The sequence below is a fragment of the Primulina tabacum genome, chromosome 10 (genome assembly GCF_025594145.1).
Source record: "Primulina tabacum isolate GXHZ01 chromosome 10, ASM2559414v2, whole genome shotgun sequence".
In the NCBI taxonomy this organism is placed as follows: Eukaryota; Viridiplantae; Streptophyta; class Magnoliopsida; order Lamiales; family Gesneriaceae; genus Primulina; species Primulina tabacum.
The window spans coordinates 19,895,034-19,910,455 of NC_134559.1; the positions used below are offsets into that span (position 1 = coordinate 19,895,034).

At 40.4% G+C, this 15,422-nt stretch overlaps 2 protein-coding genes across 2 annotated transcripts; both read right to left on the reverse strand.

The window, feature by feature from the left end:
* Positions 1-3,498: 3,498 nt before the first annotated feature.
* LOC142504755 (uncharacterized) lies at positions 3,499-4,133 on the reverse strand. Its single transcript, XM_075617549.1, has 2 exons — positions 3,789-4,133; positions 3,499-3,696 (listed from the first exon to the last, which is right to left on the reverse strand). Exons 1-2 carry the CDS (start codon positions 4,105-4,107, stop codon positions 3,680-3,682), a joined length of 336 nt encoding a protein of 111 aa, XP_075473664.1. The 5' UTR covers positions 4,108-4,133; the 3' UTR covers positions 3,499-3,679.
* Positions 4,134-11,298: 7,165 nt separating this feature from the next.
* Positions 11,299-11,933, reverse strand: LOC142504754 (uncharacterized). Its single transcript, XM_075617548.1, has 2 exons — positions 11,589-11,933; positions 11,299-11,496 (listed from the first exon to the last, which is right to left on the reverse strand). Exons 1-2 carry the CDS (start codon positions 11,905-11,907, stop codon positions 11,480-11,482), a joined length of 336 nt encoding a protein of 111 aa, XP_075473663.1. The 5' UTR covers positions 11,908-11,933; the 3' UTR covers positions 11,299-11,479.
* Between the last annotated feature and the right edge of the window lie 3,489 nt (positions 11,934-15,422).

Consider the following 15,422-nt stretch of genomic DNA (forward strand, 5'->3'; position numbering starts at 1 on the left):
ATTACAACCATACTCTGATCAAAGATTTCAAACTACACGCACATGAAAACACATAGGATATCCATACCCGTATGTAAGTGGTGAATCCCCGACTACAATGCATCGACTCCTATATGTTTCGCCGTAACACCCAACCTTGCCACCTGATGACCTCATAAGAGTCGGTAAACAAGTCAAAGTGAAACGCTAGCACATAGAGTCTCAATGTTGTCCCGGGTCATAAGGACTAATGATGTACAACCATAAACTAGGACGTTTCCACTCGATAAGTGAGAACCACTTGTAAAGTCCTTTATGGAGGGTTGTTCAGTGCACTCTACCAGGAGCACCTATCTGCATGCTCGGACATCACAATGTCCCCTACCAATGAAACATGGTACTCACATCGCAGATACTAGTCTCTAACTCGAGCGGCCTATATCCTTCTTATTGGCGGCTGAATCGACTAGGAACCGTTTAGAATATACAGTATTCCAAATATGAGTTTCATGATACTCATCATATGAGCATCTCATATTCTTTCTACTATTTGTATATTCAAAGACTTTATCTATGCAACTAACATGGGTATACAGATAAAGATGCGCCAATATAATAAATTCAAATATTATTAAAATAATGATCGTTTATACATAGAGTTTCATTGTGAACACTGGGCCAACACTTGGCTCGACGTGCACCTACTCTAACAATCTCCTACTTGCACTAGAGCCAACTACCCATATACTTCAAACCCATTGATTCGCGACGCTTCTCGAATGATGGTCCTGGTAAAGGCTTAGTTAGTGGATCATCAACATTATCTGCGGAGCCGACTTTGTCGATCGACACTTCTCCTCGTTCCACAATCTCTCGGAGGATGTGGTACTTTCTCAATACATGTTTGGACTTCTGATGAGACCTTGGCTCCTTCGCCTGAGCTATGGCTCCCGTGTTGTCACACATCACCGGGATAGGATCAACTCCATTAGGAATGACGCCCAACTCTTGGACGAAATTCCTAATCCAAACAGCCTCCTTTGCTGCAGCCGATGCAGCAATGTATTCTGCCTCAGTGGTGGAATCCGCAGTACTGTCTTGCTTGGAACTCTTCCAAGAGACAGCACCACCATTGAGCATGAATATGAATCCGGAGGTTGACTTCGAGTCATCGATATCGCTTTGGAAGCTAGAGTCGGTATAGCCTTCCAATTTCAGTTCTCCATCCCCATAGACCAAGAACAACTTATTGGTCCTTCTCAAATACTTGAGGATGTCTTTCACAACTTTCCAGTGTGGAAGACCAGGGTTGGATTGATATCTACTCACTACACTTAGTGCAAATGCCACGTCAGGACGTGTAGATATCATCCCATACATGATACTACCAATAGCCGAAGCATACGGAATTCGTGTCATCGCCGCTATCTCTGCATCAGTCTTGGGAGACATAGACTTGGATAGGGACACGCCATGACACATTGGTAGATGTCCTCTCTTGGACTCATCCATCGAGAACCGCTTCACGATGGTATCAATGTATGTGGACTGGGTGAGACCAAGCAATCTTCTTGATCTATCTCTATAGATCTGTATTCCCAATACAAATGATGCTTCACCCAAGTCCTGCATCGAGAACTTACTTGCTAACCATATCTTAGTTGATTGCAACATTCCTACATCATTCCCAATGAGTAGAATGTCATCAACATAAAGAACAAGGAATGTCACAGCACTCCCACTGACCTTCTTATACACACAGGGTTCCTCAGGATTCTTAGTAAAACCAAACTCTTTGATTGTACTATCGAATCTGAGGTTCCAACTCCTAGATGCCTGCTTAAGACCATAAATAGATCTTTGAAGTTTGCATACCATATGCTCACTTCCGATAGATGTAAACCCTTCAGGTTGAGACATGTAAATCTCTTCCTTAATATCCCCATTAAGGAAGGCAGTCTTGACATCCATCTGCCATATCTCATAGTCATACCATGCAGCTATGGCTAGCAAAATTCTAATGGACTTGAACATTGCAACTGGAGAAAAGGTTTCCTCATAGTCAACACCTTGCCTTTGAGTATACCCTTTTGCTACCAATCGCGCCTTGAAGGTCAATACCTTCCCATCCGCCCCAAGTTTCCTCTTGTAAATCCATTTACACCCTATGGGAACAGTTCCCTCAGGTGGATCCACAAGATTCCACACTTGGTTCGAATGCATGGAACTCATCTCACATTCCATTGCTTCAAGCCATTTGGATGAATCGGCATCAGATAATGCTTACTTGAAGGTCCTTGGATCACATCCAAGGTTAGGCTCATCATGGCCCTCTTCAAGAAGCAGACCATACCTCATAGGTGGTCTCGAGACTCTCTCGGATCTTCTAGGAGCTTGTATCTCCTCACTTAGCTCATTGGGTGTGGGTTCTACAACTGTGGGTGTCTCTCGAACCTCTTCGAGTTCTATCATCTCGCCTTTTCTATCCAATAGAAATTCCTTTTCCAAAAAGGTTGCATTTCTAGAAAAAAACACCTTTGTTTCTTGGGGATGATAGAAATAATATCCAACGGAATTCCTTGGATATCCCACAAAGTAGCATAAAATGGATCGACTATCTAATTTATCTCACACTGCCTACTTCACATAAGCAGGACACCCCCATATTCTAAGATAAGAATACTTGGGAGGCTTACCCATCCATATCTCATATGGAGTCTTGTCAACTGCCTTTGTATGGACATTGTTCAACAACAGTGCCGCTGTTTCAAGCGCATATCCCCAAAAGGATGGCGGCAACTCCGTGAACCCCATCATAGACCGAACCATGTCCATTAAAGTCCGGTTACGACGCTCTGAAACACCATTCAACTGCGGTGTAGCGGGCGGAGTCCACTGCGAGAGAATCACATTCTCCCTAAGATACTCTTGGAACTCGGCACTCAAGTACTCACCACCTCGATCCGATCGAAGTGCCTTGATGCTTCGTCCCAATTGCTTTTCTACTTCACTTCTGAATTCTTTGAACCTTTCAAAGACTTCAGACTTGTATTTCATCAAATACACATACCTATACCTCGAAAAGTCATCGGTAAAGGTGATGAAGTAGGCATGTCCATGCTTAGTGGTGATGCTAAGCGGACCGCACACATCGGTATGGATCAAATCCAATAACCCTTTGGCTCGCTCCGCATGGCCCTTAAAGGGAATTTTGGTCATCTTTCTTTTTAGACAGGATTCACAAGTCGTGAAAGCATTAATATCGGACATATCAAACATGCCAACTCCCACTAGCTTGTTCATCCTTCTTAAAGAAATATGTCCTAATCGAGCATGCCATAATTGTGCCGAATTAAGAGTATCTTGTTTGCGCTTATTTGTTGTTGTTATTGCTTGGACATTGTTAAGTGGAATATCTTTCAACTTTAAGGTGAAGAGATTGTTTTCAAGTTCTCCGGTACCAACTAAACATTCATTCTTGTAAATATTACAAACACCTTTGCTAAATAAACAAGAAAATCCATCAATATCAAGCATAGGAATGGAAATAATGTTTTTAATCAAGTCTGGTACGAACAAAACATCTCTCAAAACAAAATTAAAATCATTGTTCAAATGTAAATAAACATCTCCCACAGCCTTGGCAGCAACCCTTGCTCCATTGCCCATCCTCAAGAAGGTCTCACCTTCCCTGAGCTTCCTACTTCTTTCCATCACCTGCAAATCATTACAGAGATGTGAGCCACAGCCGGTATCCAATACCCAAGAAGTAGAGTTAATGGAGATATTTACTTCAATGTAGAACATACCTTTGCCAGAACCCTTCTGGGCAAGATATTCCCTGCAGTTACGCCTCCAATGCCCAGGCTTCTTGCAGTGATGACAGATATCAACTGTCTTCTCAGCCTTGGCTGGCGCGGCTGCCACAACGGGACCCGGAGTTTGCCTCTTCAAGGGCACGCTCTTCTTGGGACGTTGGAAAGAACGCTTCTTTCCCTTCCCATGTGGATCGTTCTTTGTGCCAGATGAAGAACCCACATAAAGAGCCAGCTTCTCCTTTTTGATAGTGGACTCAAAAGTCACAAGCATGTTCACCAACTCTTCAAGGCTTGGCTCAAGCTTGTTCATATTAAAGTTCACGATAAAAGGATCAAACGAGCTAGGCAAAACGACAGCAGCAGCACATCCATGGTCAACTCCGAAGGCAAGATCAGATACATGCTAACGAGCTTGTCCACGAGCCCAATCAACTTTAGGCCATGCTCATGGACCGAAGCCCCATCTCGCATGCGTAAAGTGATGAGCTCCTTGACTGTGGCATGCCTTAGAGGCCGAGTCTGCTCACCAAAAAGCTCCTTGAGGTGCAAATGAATGTCAGCAGCATTCTTTGCATCCTCGAATCGCCTCTGCAGCTCATCGTTCATCGAAGGCTGCATATAACACCTTGCCTTCAAGTCATGGTCACACCATTCCTTGTAGGTCTGCAATTCCTCGGGAGTGCAGCTAGTCGGAGCCTCAACAGGGGGCGACTCAGTTAGTGTATATGCGATCTTTTCCGAGTTTAGGACTATTTTCAGATTTCTTAGCCAAGTGAGATAGTTAGGTCCGGTTAAGACATGTTTTTCGAGAATAGCGGAAAGCGGGTTGCGAATTGATGACATTGTCAAAGATTTGTACTGAAAAGTAAAACAGATAAATTTTAATGACTATTTTAAAATATTTAATAAGATATAAAGTTTGGACTTTTACTTTATAAATTATCGCTCCCACTGTTTTGACATTTTCACTACCCTCTAGTGAAAACGGGAAACACTTTCCTCAGAAGGTACGTAAGGTCCTAATTAGCGAATTGTGATCCCGAATAATATCAGCCAATCACAATTCCTAAAATGTAGTTTCCAATTGCATCAACATGCAACCCTCTACGTATACTTTTGTCTCACGTTTGATTAGGACCAATAATATGACGTCGTTCATCTTTACGTGTCAAGCCTAACCCATCGATATTGAACCTTAATGGACGGTCGTCATGAGTTCCCTCAATAATATGAGCCGAAATCATGGGAGTTCCACGTAGTTCACATCACCATGTCAATGGATGTCACAGCTTTCCGGCACCCAGGGCCCCCAATAATATGAGCCGAGCCCCGAGTACGGGTAGCGTTCATCATGCACCCATTGTCGATGGAAGACAAGGAAATTATAAACAAATTTATAATTCCCCTTTTCGGACTTGATATTAATTTTGAATCTTATTCAAAATGAGGGTTTTTAATTTTGAAAGGTCTCATCATTAATTTTATTTTAAAAGCTCGCCATGTTTGATCGTATGTTTGCCGGATTCATGCAACTTTGTTATTATCATAATAATAACGCACATACTCATTATTTATAACATATCATGCATATATTATAAACAGTAAACAAACAAGGATGATCAATCGCCCCAAAACGAATGGCCCGTGTGAGCTAAACACGGGCCTAGGTCCAATCCTAGGGTAAATGCACGGGATGCAAATGCAACTATTACATTAGCTTCCAATATTTACATGTCTTCGATTTTCATAATCATCATGGCCACCATCTTCCAATCTTGATCATCTACTATTCTAATATTTACAAATAAATATCCATGGCACATAGGGATACATCTCATGGGGTGGGAACGGGCCATAAACCAAGCCCACTTTATAAATTGATAATTATTGCAATCATTCAACACAAAATATCCTAGCATACACCTAGCAAATTGAGCTTGGGCTTTTGATCATCCTTCATGCATAATATCACATATCATACACCATCAATTAATTATCACAATAATTAATTGATTCAATATTATATATCTTGATCCAATCACTAACCGCCACAATTATAAATTAAATTAACAAAGTATACAAACACCTTTGTCTACTTTCAAATTAATTTATTTATAATCGAATTTCTTGTAAATCACAATTTACTATAAATAATTAAAGTCCCACTTCAATTATTTATTTTATGAGAAAATATATGCAACAATTGTAAATTTAAACTTAAGGGCCCAAAACTCATTTTTCACCTAAAATACTTTGGCCCATTTAAATTTCACAAAATATGTTAGCCATCCAATGGCCCAACAACTCAAGGCCCATGACAATAAGATTGTCCAAAACATTTTTGGAAACCCTAGTCGTCATCCCCGTCGCCGGATTCCGGCCACACCCAAAAAAAAATTTTTTTTTTAAAAAAAACTGGAAGTTTCGGGCTGCCCCATTTGCTGCCCGAAATTCTCGGGCAGCCCGAGATTCACGGGCAGCAACAAGCTGCCCGAAATTTTTTTTTTTTTTTTTTGTGTTTCAAAAATTTCGGCCTTCATGTATACCTTGCAAAAATATTTCTCAAGCGGTTAGAAATCGATCTCAACATAATATTACGTAAATATTACACAAAAACCGTAACCTTAGCTCAGATACCACTTGTAAGCGGACCGGTTACGGTGGCCGGAAGCGCAACGGAAGTCAAAAATTTTTAATTTTAAGCTCAAATTTTCGGCCACCATGTTTGTGTGCAACATTTACATTCAAACACCATAAAACATTCATAGGGTGTTAGAAAGTTTTACCTATCAACCTCTTGAGGTTGATGAATGGCTCCAACTTTGTTGTAAACAACAAAGCTCTTCAAGGTAGGCAAGTCTACAAGCTCCTCCTCCCTTTCCTTCAAAATAAGGCCCACCACTAACTAGGTAAACCCCCTCAAATTTTGCACTAGAAAAATTTGAGGATTTATCAAAGAGAAGTGCAAGAATTTCTCAAACAAGATGAAGAGAAAAATAGAGAGAAAATGAGTGTCAATTTTTCGACCAAGTGAGTGGAGAGTGAAGGAGTGAATGAGTTGTCTTGGTGTGTGAAAAAGTAGTGACCAACTTTAGCATGCCATGCAATTTTTTAATCAAAAGTAATCCACAACCTTTCACCTCCCAAGCATGCATTCTCATTTGGGCTTGTAACAATTACAAGGCCCATGGACTTTTATTTAAATGTCCCAAACATATTTGAGCTCATTTAAAGTTTACTTGATTTTACCCAAGCCCACTAGTTTAATAATTATTTCTAATTGGGCTCTACAAGGCCCAATGTAATTTAATTAATTCAACACTTGAATTAATTTAATTATTTGGACTCTACTAGGCCCACTAGTGTTAAATTAATTCAACACTTGAATTAATTTAATTTAGTCCATAATAATGTTTATGAAAATCACAATTTACAAATACATTTTTTACTTGGCCAACTTTTAATTTTAGGAACACATTCGTAAATTAAAAGTTACATTTCTCTCATAGAAATCATACTTCTATTTTTTTCTTTACGCTTATAAACACATTTATAAGCCGTTCAATACATTGAACTATTTTACTTCTCATCGGGATTTACAAAGCTAGTACTTGTGTGGCCATCAATGGTTCATTTATACGACTAGCCGTGGGTTCACATCTCCATGTGATTAGGACTAAACATGTTCTTATATGAGCATACCTCAATTGCTCCATTCTTATTTATCAACCCCTTGATAATAAGAATGTCAGAACTCAAGTCTGATATTGCCCAACCAATCATGTTAAACGCCTAGCACCATCGCTTACATGATTCCCTAGGTATCAAATGATAGTGCCTGCAAGAACCATTCAATTATGGTTAGCGTACAGTACGGTCCCTTCAACTCATATATCCCGACCGATTCGACAACTATTGGTTTATCGAGAGTTGTCAATGAATCGATACTATGTTTCATGTCGTAGTTGCATCGATGGTGTAATCTATGAAACCCCTTTCATAATTACAACCATACTCTGATCAGAGATTTCAAACTACACGCACATGAAAACACATAGGATATCCATACCCGTAGGTAAGCGGTGAATCCCCGACTACAATGCATCGACTCCTATATGTTTCGCCGTAACACCCAACCTTTCCACCTGATGACCCCATAAGAGTCGGTAAACAAGTCAAAGTGAAACGCTAGCACATAGAGTCTCAATGTTGTCCCGGGTCATAAGAACTAATGATGTACAACCATAAACTAGGACGTTTCCACTCGATAAATGAGAACCACTTGGAAAGTCCTTTATGGAGGGTTGTTCAGTGCACTCTACCAGGAGCACCTATCTGCATGCTCGGACATCACAATGTCCCCTACCAATGAAACATGGTACTCACATCGCAGATACTAATCTCTAACTCGAGCGGCCTATATCCTTCTTATTGGCGGCTGAATCGACTAGGAACCGTTTAGAATATACAGTATTCCAAATATGAGTTTCATGATACTCATCATATGAGCATCTCATATTCTTTCTACTATTTGTATATTCAAGGACTTTATCTATGCAACTAACATGGGTATACAGATAAAGATGCGCCAATATAATAAATTCAAATATTATTAAAATAATGATCGTTTATACATAGAGTTTCATTGTGAACACTGGGCCAACACTTGGCTCGACGTGCACCTACTCTAACAATCTCCTACTTGCACTAGAGCCAACTACCCATATACTTCAAACCCATTGATTCGCGACGCTTCTCGAATGATGGTCCTGGTAAAGGCTTAGTTAGTGGATCATCAACATTATCTGCGGAGCCGACTTTGTCGATCGACACTTCTCCTCGTTCCACAATCTCTCGGAGGATGTGGTACTTTCTCAATACATGTTTGGACTTCTGATGAGACCTTGGCTCCTTCGCCTGAGCTATGGCTCCCGTGTTGTCACACATCACCGGGATAGGATCAACTCCATTAGGAATGACGCCCAACTCTTGGACGAAATTCCTAATCCAAACAGCCTCCTTTGCTGCAGCCGATGCAGCAATGTATTCTGCCTCAGTGGTGGAATCCGCAGTACTGTCTTGCTTGGAACTCTTCCAAGAGACAGCACCACCATTGAGCATGAATATGAATCCGGAGGTTGACTTCGAGTCATCGATATCGCTTTGGAAGCTAGAGTCGGTATAGCCTTCCAATTTCAGTTCTCCATCCCCATAGACCAAGAACAACTTATTGGTCCTTCTCAAATACTTGAGGATGTCTTTCACAACTTTCCAGTGTGGAAGACCAGGGTTGGATTGATATCTACTCACTACACTTAGTGCAAATGCCACGTCAGGACGTGTAGATATCATCCCATACATGATACTACCAATAGCCGAAGCATACGGAATTCGTGTCATCGCCGCTATCTCTGCATCAGTCTTGGGAGACATAGACTTGGATAGGGACACGCCATGACACATTGGTAGATGTTCTCTCTTGGACTCATCCATCGAGAACCGCTTCACGATGGTATCAATGTATGTGGACTGGGTGAGACCAAGCAATCTTCTTGATCTATCTCTATAGATCTGTATTCCCAATACAAATGATGCTTCACCCAAGTCCTGCATCGAGAACTTACTTGCTAACCATATCTTAGTTGATTGCAACATTCCTACATCATTCCCAATGAGTAGAATGTCATCAACATAAAGAACAAGGAATGTCACAGCACTCCCACTGACCTTCTTATACACACAGGGTTCCTCAGGATTCTTAGTAAAACCAAACTCTTTGATTGTACTATCGAATCTGAGGTTCCAACTCCTAGATGCCTGCTTAAGACCATAAATAGATCTTTGAAGTTTGCATACCATATGCTCACTTCCGATAGATGTAAACCCTTCAGGTTGAGACATGTAAATCTCTTCCTTAATATCCCCATTAAGGAAGGCAGTCTTGACATCCATCTGCCATATCTCATAGTCATACCATGCAGCTATGGCTAGCAAAATTCTAATGGACTTGAACATTGCAACTGGAGAAAAGGTTTCCTCATAGTCAACACCTTGCCTTTGAGTATACCCTTTTGCTACCAATCGCGCCTTGAAGGTCAATACCTTCCCATCCGCCCCAAGTTTCCTCTTGTAAATCCATTTACACCCTATGGGAACAGTTCCCTCAGGTGGATCCACAAGATTCCACACTTGGTTCGAATGCATGGAACTCATCTCACATTCCATTGCTTCAAGCCATTTGGATGAATCGGCATCAGATAATGCTTACTTGAAGGTCCTTGGATCACATCCAAGGTTAGGCTCATCATGGCCTTCTTCAAGAAGCAGACCATACCTCATAGGTGGTCTCGAGACTCTCTCGGATCTTCTAGGAGCTTGTATCTCCTCACTTAGCTCATTGGGTGTGGGTTCTACAACTGTGGGTGTCTCTCGAACCTCTTCGAGTTCTATCATCTCGCCTTTTCTATCCAATAGAAATTCCTTTTCCAAAAAGGTTGCATTTCTAGAAAAAAACACCTTTGTTTCTTGGGGATGATAGAAATAATATCCAACGGAATTCCTTGGATATCCCACAAAGTAGCATAAAATGGATCGACTATCTAATTTATCTCACACTGCCTACTTCACATAAGCAGGACACCCCCATATTCTAAGATAAGAATACTTGGGAGGCTTACCCATCCATATCTCATATGGAGTCTTGTCAACTGCCTTTGTATGGACATTGTTCAACAACAGTGCCGCTGTTTCAAGCGCATATCCCCAAAAGGATGGCGGCAACTCCGTGAACCCCATCATAGACCGAACCATGTCCATTAAAGTCCGGTTACGACGCTCTGAAACACCATTCAACTGCGGTGTAGCGGGCGGAGTCCACTGCGAGAGAATCACATTCTCCCTAAGATACTCTTGGAACTCGGCACTCAAGTACTCACCACCTCGATCCGATCGAAGTGCCTTGATGCTTCGTCCCAATTGCTTTTCTACTTCACTTCTGAATTCTTTGAACCTTTCAAAGACTTCAGACTTGTATTTCATCAAATACACATACCTATACCTCGAAAAGTCATCGGTAAAGGTGATGAAGTAGGCATGTCCATGCTTAGTGGTGATGCTAAGCGGACCGCACACATCGGTATGGATCAAATCCAATAACCCTTTGGCTCGCTCCGCATGGCCCTTAAAGGGAATTTTGGTCATCTTTCTTTTTAGACAGGATTCACAAGTCGTGAAAGCATTAATATCGGACATATCAAACATGCCAACTCCCACTAGCTTGTTCATCCTTCTTAAAGAAATATGTCCTAATCGAGCATGCCATAATTGTGCCGAATTAAGAGTATCTTGTTTGCGCTTATTTGTTGTTGTTATTGCTTGGACATTGTTAAGTGGAATATCTTTCAACTTTAAGGTGAAGAGATTGTTTTCAAGTTCTCCAGGTACCAACTAAACATTCATTCTTGTAAATATTACAAACACCTTTGCTAAATAAACAAGAAAATCCATCAATATCAAGCATAGGAATGGAAATAATGTTTTTAATCAAGTCTGGTACGAACAAAACATCTCTCAAAACAAAATTAAAATCATTGTTCAAATGTAAATAAACATCTCCCACAGCCTTGGCAGCAACCCTTGCTCCATTGCCCATCCTCAAGAAGGTCTCACCTTCCCTGAGCTTCCTACTTCTTTCCATCACCTGCAAATCATTACAGAGATGTGAGCCACAGCCGGTATCCAATACCCAAGAAGTAGAGTTAATGGAGATATTTACTTCAATGTAGAACATACCTTTGCCAGAACCCTTCTGGGCAAGATATTCCCTGCAGTTACGCCTCCAATGCCCAGGCTTCTTGCAGTGATGACAGATATCAACTGTCTTCTCAGCCTTGGCTGGCGCGGCTGCCACAACGGGACCCGGAGTTTGCCTCTTCAAGGGCACGCTCTTCTTGGGACGTTGGAAAGAACGCTTCTTTCCCTTCCCATGTGGATCGTTCTTTGTGCCAGATGAAGAACCCACATAAAGAGCCAGCTTCTCCTTTTTGATAGTGGACTCAAAAGTCACAAGCATGTTCACCAACTCTTCAAGGCTTGGCTCAAGCTTGTTCATATTAAAGTTCACGATAAAAGGATCAAACGAGCTAGGCAAAACGACAGCAGCAGCACATCCATGGTCAACTCCGAAGGCAAGATCAGATACATGCTAACGAGCTTGTCCACGAGCCCAATCAACTTTAGGCCATGCTCATGGACCGAAGCCCCATCTCGCATGCGTAAAGTGATGAGCTCCTTGACTGTGGCATGCCTTAGAGGCCGAGTCTGCTCACCAAAAAGCTCCTTGAGGTGCAAATGAATGTCAGCAGCATTCTTTGCATCCTCGAATCGCCTCTGCAGCTCATCGTTCATCGAAGGCTGCATATAACACCTTGCCTTCAAGTCATGGTCACACCATTCCTTGTAGGTCTGCAATTCCTCGGGAGTGCAGCTAGTCGGAGCCTCAACAGGGGGCGACTCAGTTAGTGTATATGCGATCTTTTCCGAGTTTAGGACTATTTTCAGATTTCTTAGCCAAGTGAGATAGTTAGGTCCGGTTAAGACATGTTTTTCGAGAATAGCGGAAAGCGGGTTGCGAATTGATGACATTGTCAAAGATTTGTACTGAAAAGTAAAACAGATAAATTTTAATGACTATTTTAAAATATTTAATAAGATATAAAGTTTGGACTTTTACTTTATAAATTATCGCTCCCACTGTTTTGACATTTTCACTACCCTCTAGTGAAAACGGGAAACACTTTCCTCAGAAGGTACGTAAGGTCCTAATTAGCGAATTGTGATCCCGAATAATATCAGCCAATCACAATTCCTAAAATGTAGTTTCCAATTGCATCAACATGCAACCCTCTACGTATACTTTTGTCTCACGTTTGATTAGGACCAATAATATGACGTCGTTCATCTTTACGTGTCAAGCCTAACCCATCGATATTGAACCTTAATGGACGGTCGTCATGAGTTCCCTCAATAATATGAGCCGAAATCATGGGAGTTCCACGTAGTTCACATCACCATGTCAATGGATGTCACAGCTTTCCGGCACCCAGGGCCCCCAATAATATGAGCCGAGCCCCGAGTACGGGTAGCGTTCATCATGCACCCATTGTCGATGGAAGACAAGGAAATTATAAACAAATTTATAATTCCCCTTTTCGGACTTGATATTAATTTTGAATCTTATTCAAAATGAGGGTTTTTAATTTTGAAAGGTCTCATCATTAATTTTATTTTAAAAGCTCGCCATGTTTGATCGTATGTTTGCCGGATTCATGCAACTTTGTTATTATCATAATAATAACGCACATACTCATTATTTATAACATATCATGCATATATTATAAACAGTAAACAAACAAGGATGATCAATCGCCCCAAAACGAATGGCCCGTGTGAGCTAAACACGGGCCTAGGTCCAATCCTAGGGTAAATGCACGGGATGCAAATGCAACTATTACATTAGCTTCCAATATTTACATGTCTTCGATTTTCATAATCATCATGGCCACCATCTTCCAATCTTGATCATCCACTATTCTAATATTTACAAATAAATATCCATGGCACATAGGATACATCTCATGGGGTGGGAACGGGCCATAAACCAAGCCCACTTTATAAATTGATAATTATTGCAATCATTCAACACAAAATATCCTAGCATACACCTAGCAAATTGGGCTTGGGCTTTTGATCATCCTTCATGCATAATATCACATATCATACACCATCAATTAATTATCACAATAATTAATTGATTCAATATTATATATCTTGATCCAATCACTAACCGCCACAATTATAAATTAAATTAACAAAGTATACAAACACCTTTGTCTACTTTCAAATTAATTTATTTATAATCGAATTTCTTGTAAATCACAATTTACTATAAATAATTAAAGTCCCACTTCAATTATTTATTTTATGAGAAAATATATGCAACAATTGTAAATTTAAACTTAAGGGCCCAAAACTCATTTTTCACCTAAAATACTTTGGCCCATTTAAATTTCACAAAATATGTTAGCCATCCAATGGCCCAACAACTCAAGGCCCATGACAATAAGATTGTCCAAAACATTTTTGGAAACCCTAGTCGTCATCCCCGTCGCCGGATTTCGGCCACACCCAAAAAAAAAATTTTTTTTAAAAAAAAACTGGAAGTTTCGGGCTGCCCCATTTGCTGCCCGAAATTCTCGGGCAGCCCGAGATTCACGGGCAGCAACAAGCTGCCCGAAATTTTTTTTTTTTTTTTTTGTGTTTCAAAAATTTCGGCCTTCATGTATACCTTGCAAAAATATTTCTCAAGCGGTTAGAAATCGATCTCAACATAATATTACGTAAATATTACACAAAAACCGTAACCTTAGCTCAGATACCACTTGTAAGCGGACCGGTTACGGTGGCCGGAAGCGCAACGGAAGTCAAAAATTTTTAATTTTAAGCTCAAATTTTCGGCCACCATGTTTGTGTGCAACATTTACATTCAAACACCATAAAACATTCATAGGGTGTTAGAAAGTTTTACCTATCAACCTCTTGAGGTTGATGAATGGCTCCAACTTTGTTGTAAACAACAAAGCTCTTCAAGGTAGGCAAGTCTACAAGCTCCTCCTCCCTTTCCTTCAAAATAAGGCCCACCACTAACTAGGTAAACCCCCTCAAATTTTGCACTAGAAAAATTTGAGGATTTATCAAAGAGAAGTGCAAGAATTTCTCAAACAAGATGAAGAGAAAAATAGAGAGAAAATGAGTGTCAATTTTTCGACCAAGTGAGTGGAGAGTGAAGGAGTGAATGAGTTGTCTTGGTGTGTGAAAAAGTAGTGACCAACTTTAGCATGCCATGCAATTTTTTAATCAAAAGTAATCCACAACCTTTCACCTCCCAAGCATGCATTCTCATTTGGGCTTGTAACAATTACAAGGCCCATGGACTTTTATTTAAATGTCCCAAACATATTTGAGCTCATTTAAAGTTTACTTGATTTTACCCAAGCCCACTAGTTTAATAATTATTTCTAATTGGGCTCTACAAGGCCCAATGTAATTTAATTAATTCAACACTTGAATTAATTTAATTATTTGGACTCTACTAGGCCCACTAGTGTTAAATTAATTCAACACTTGAATTAATTTAATTTAGTCCATAATAATGTTTATGAAAATCACAATTTACAAATACATTTTTTACTTGGCCAACTTTTAATTTTAGGAACACATTCGTAAATTAAAAGTTACATTTCTCTCATAGAAGTCATACTTCTATTTTTTTCTTTACGCTTATAAACACATTTATAAGCCGTTCAATACATTGAACTATTTTACTTCTCATCGGGATTTACAAAGCTAGTACTTGTGTGGCCATCAATGGTTCATTGATACGACTAGCCGTGGGTTCACATCTCCATGTGATTAGGACTAAACATGTTCTTATATGAGCATACCCCAATTGCTCCATTCTTATTTATCAACCCCTTGATAATAAGAATGTCAGAACTCAAGTCTGATATTGCCCAACCAATCATGTTAAACGCCTAGCACCATCGCTTACATGATTCCCTAGGTATC

Excerpts from the sequence above, each read along its gene's own strand:
- LOC142504755 (XM_075617549.1), bottom strand. The coding sequence starts at position 4,107 with ATGAACAAGCTTGAGCCAAGCCTTGAAGAGTTGGTGAACATGCTTGTG.
- LOC142504754 (XM_075617548.1), bottom strand. The coding sequence starts at position 11,907 with ATGAACAAGCTTGAGCCAAGCCTTGAAGAGTTGGTGAACATGCTTGTG.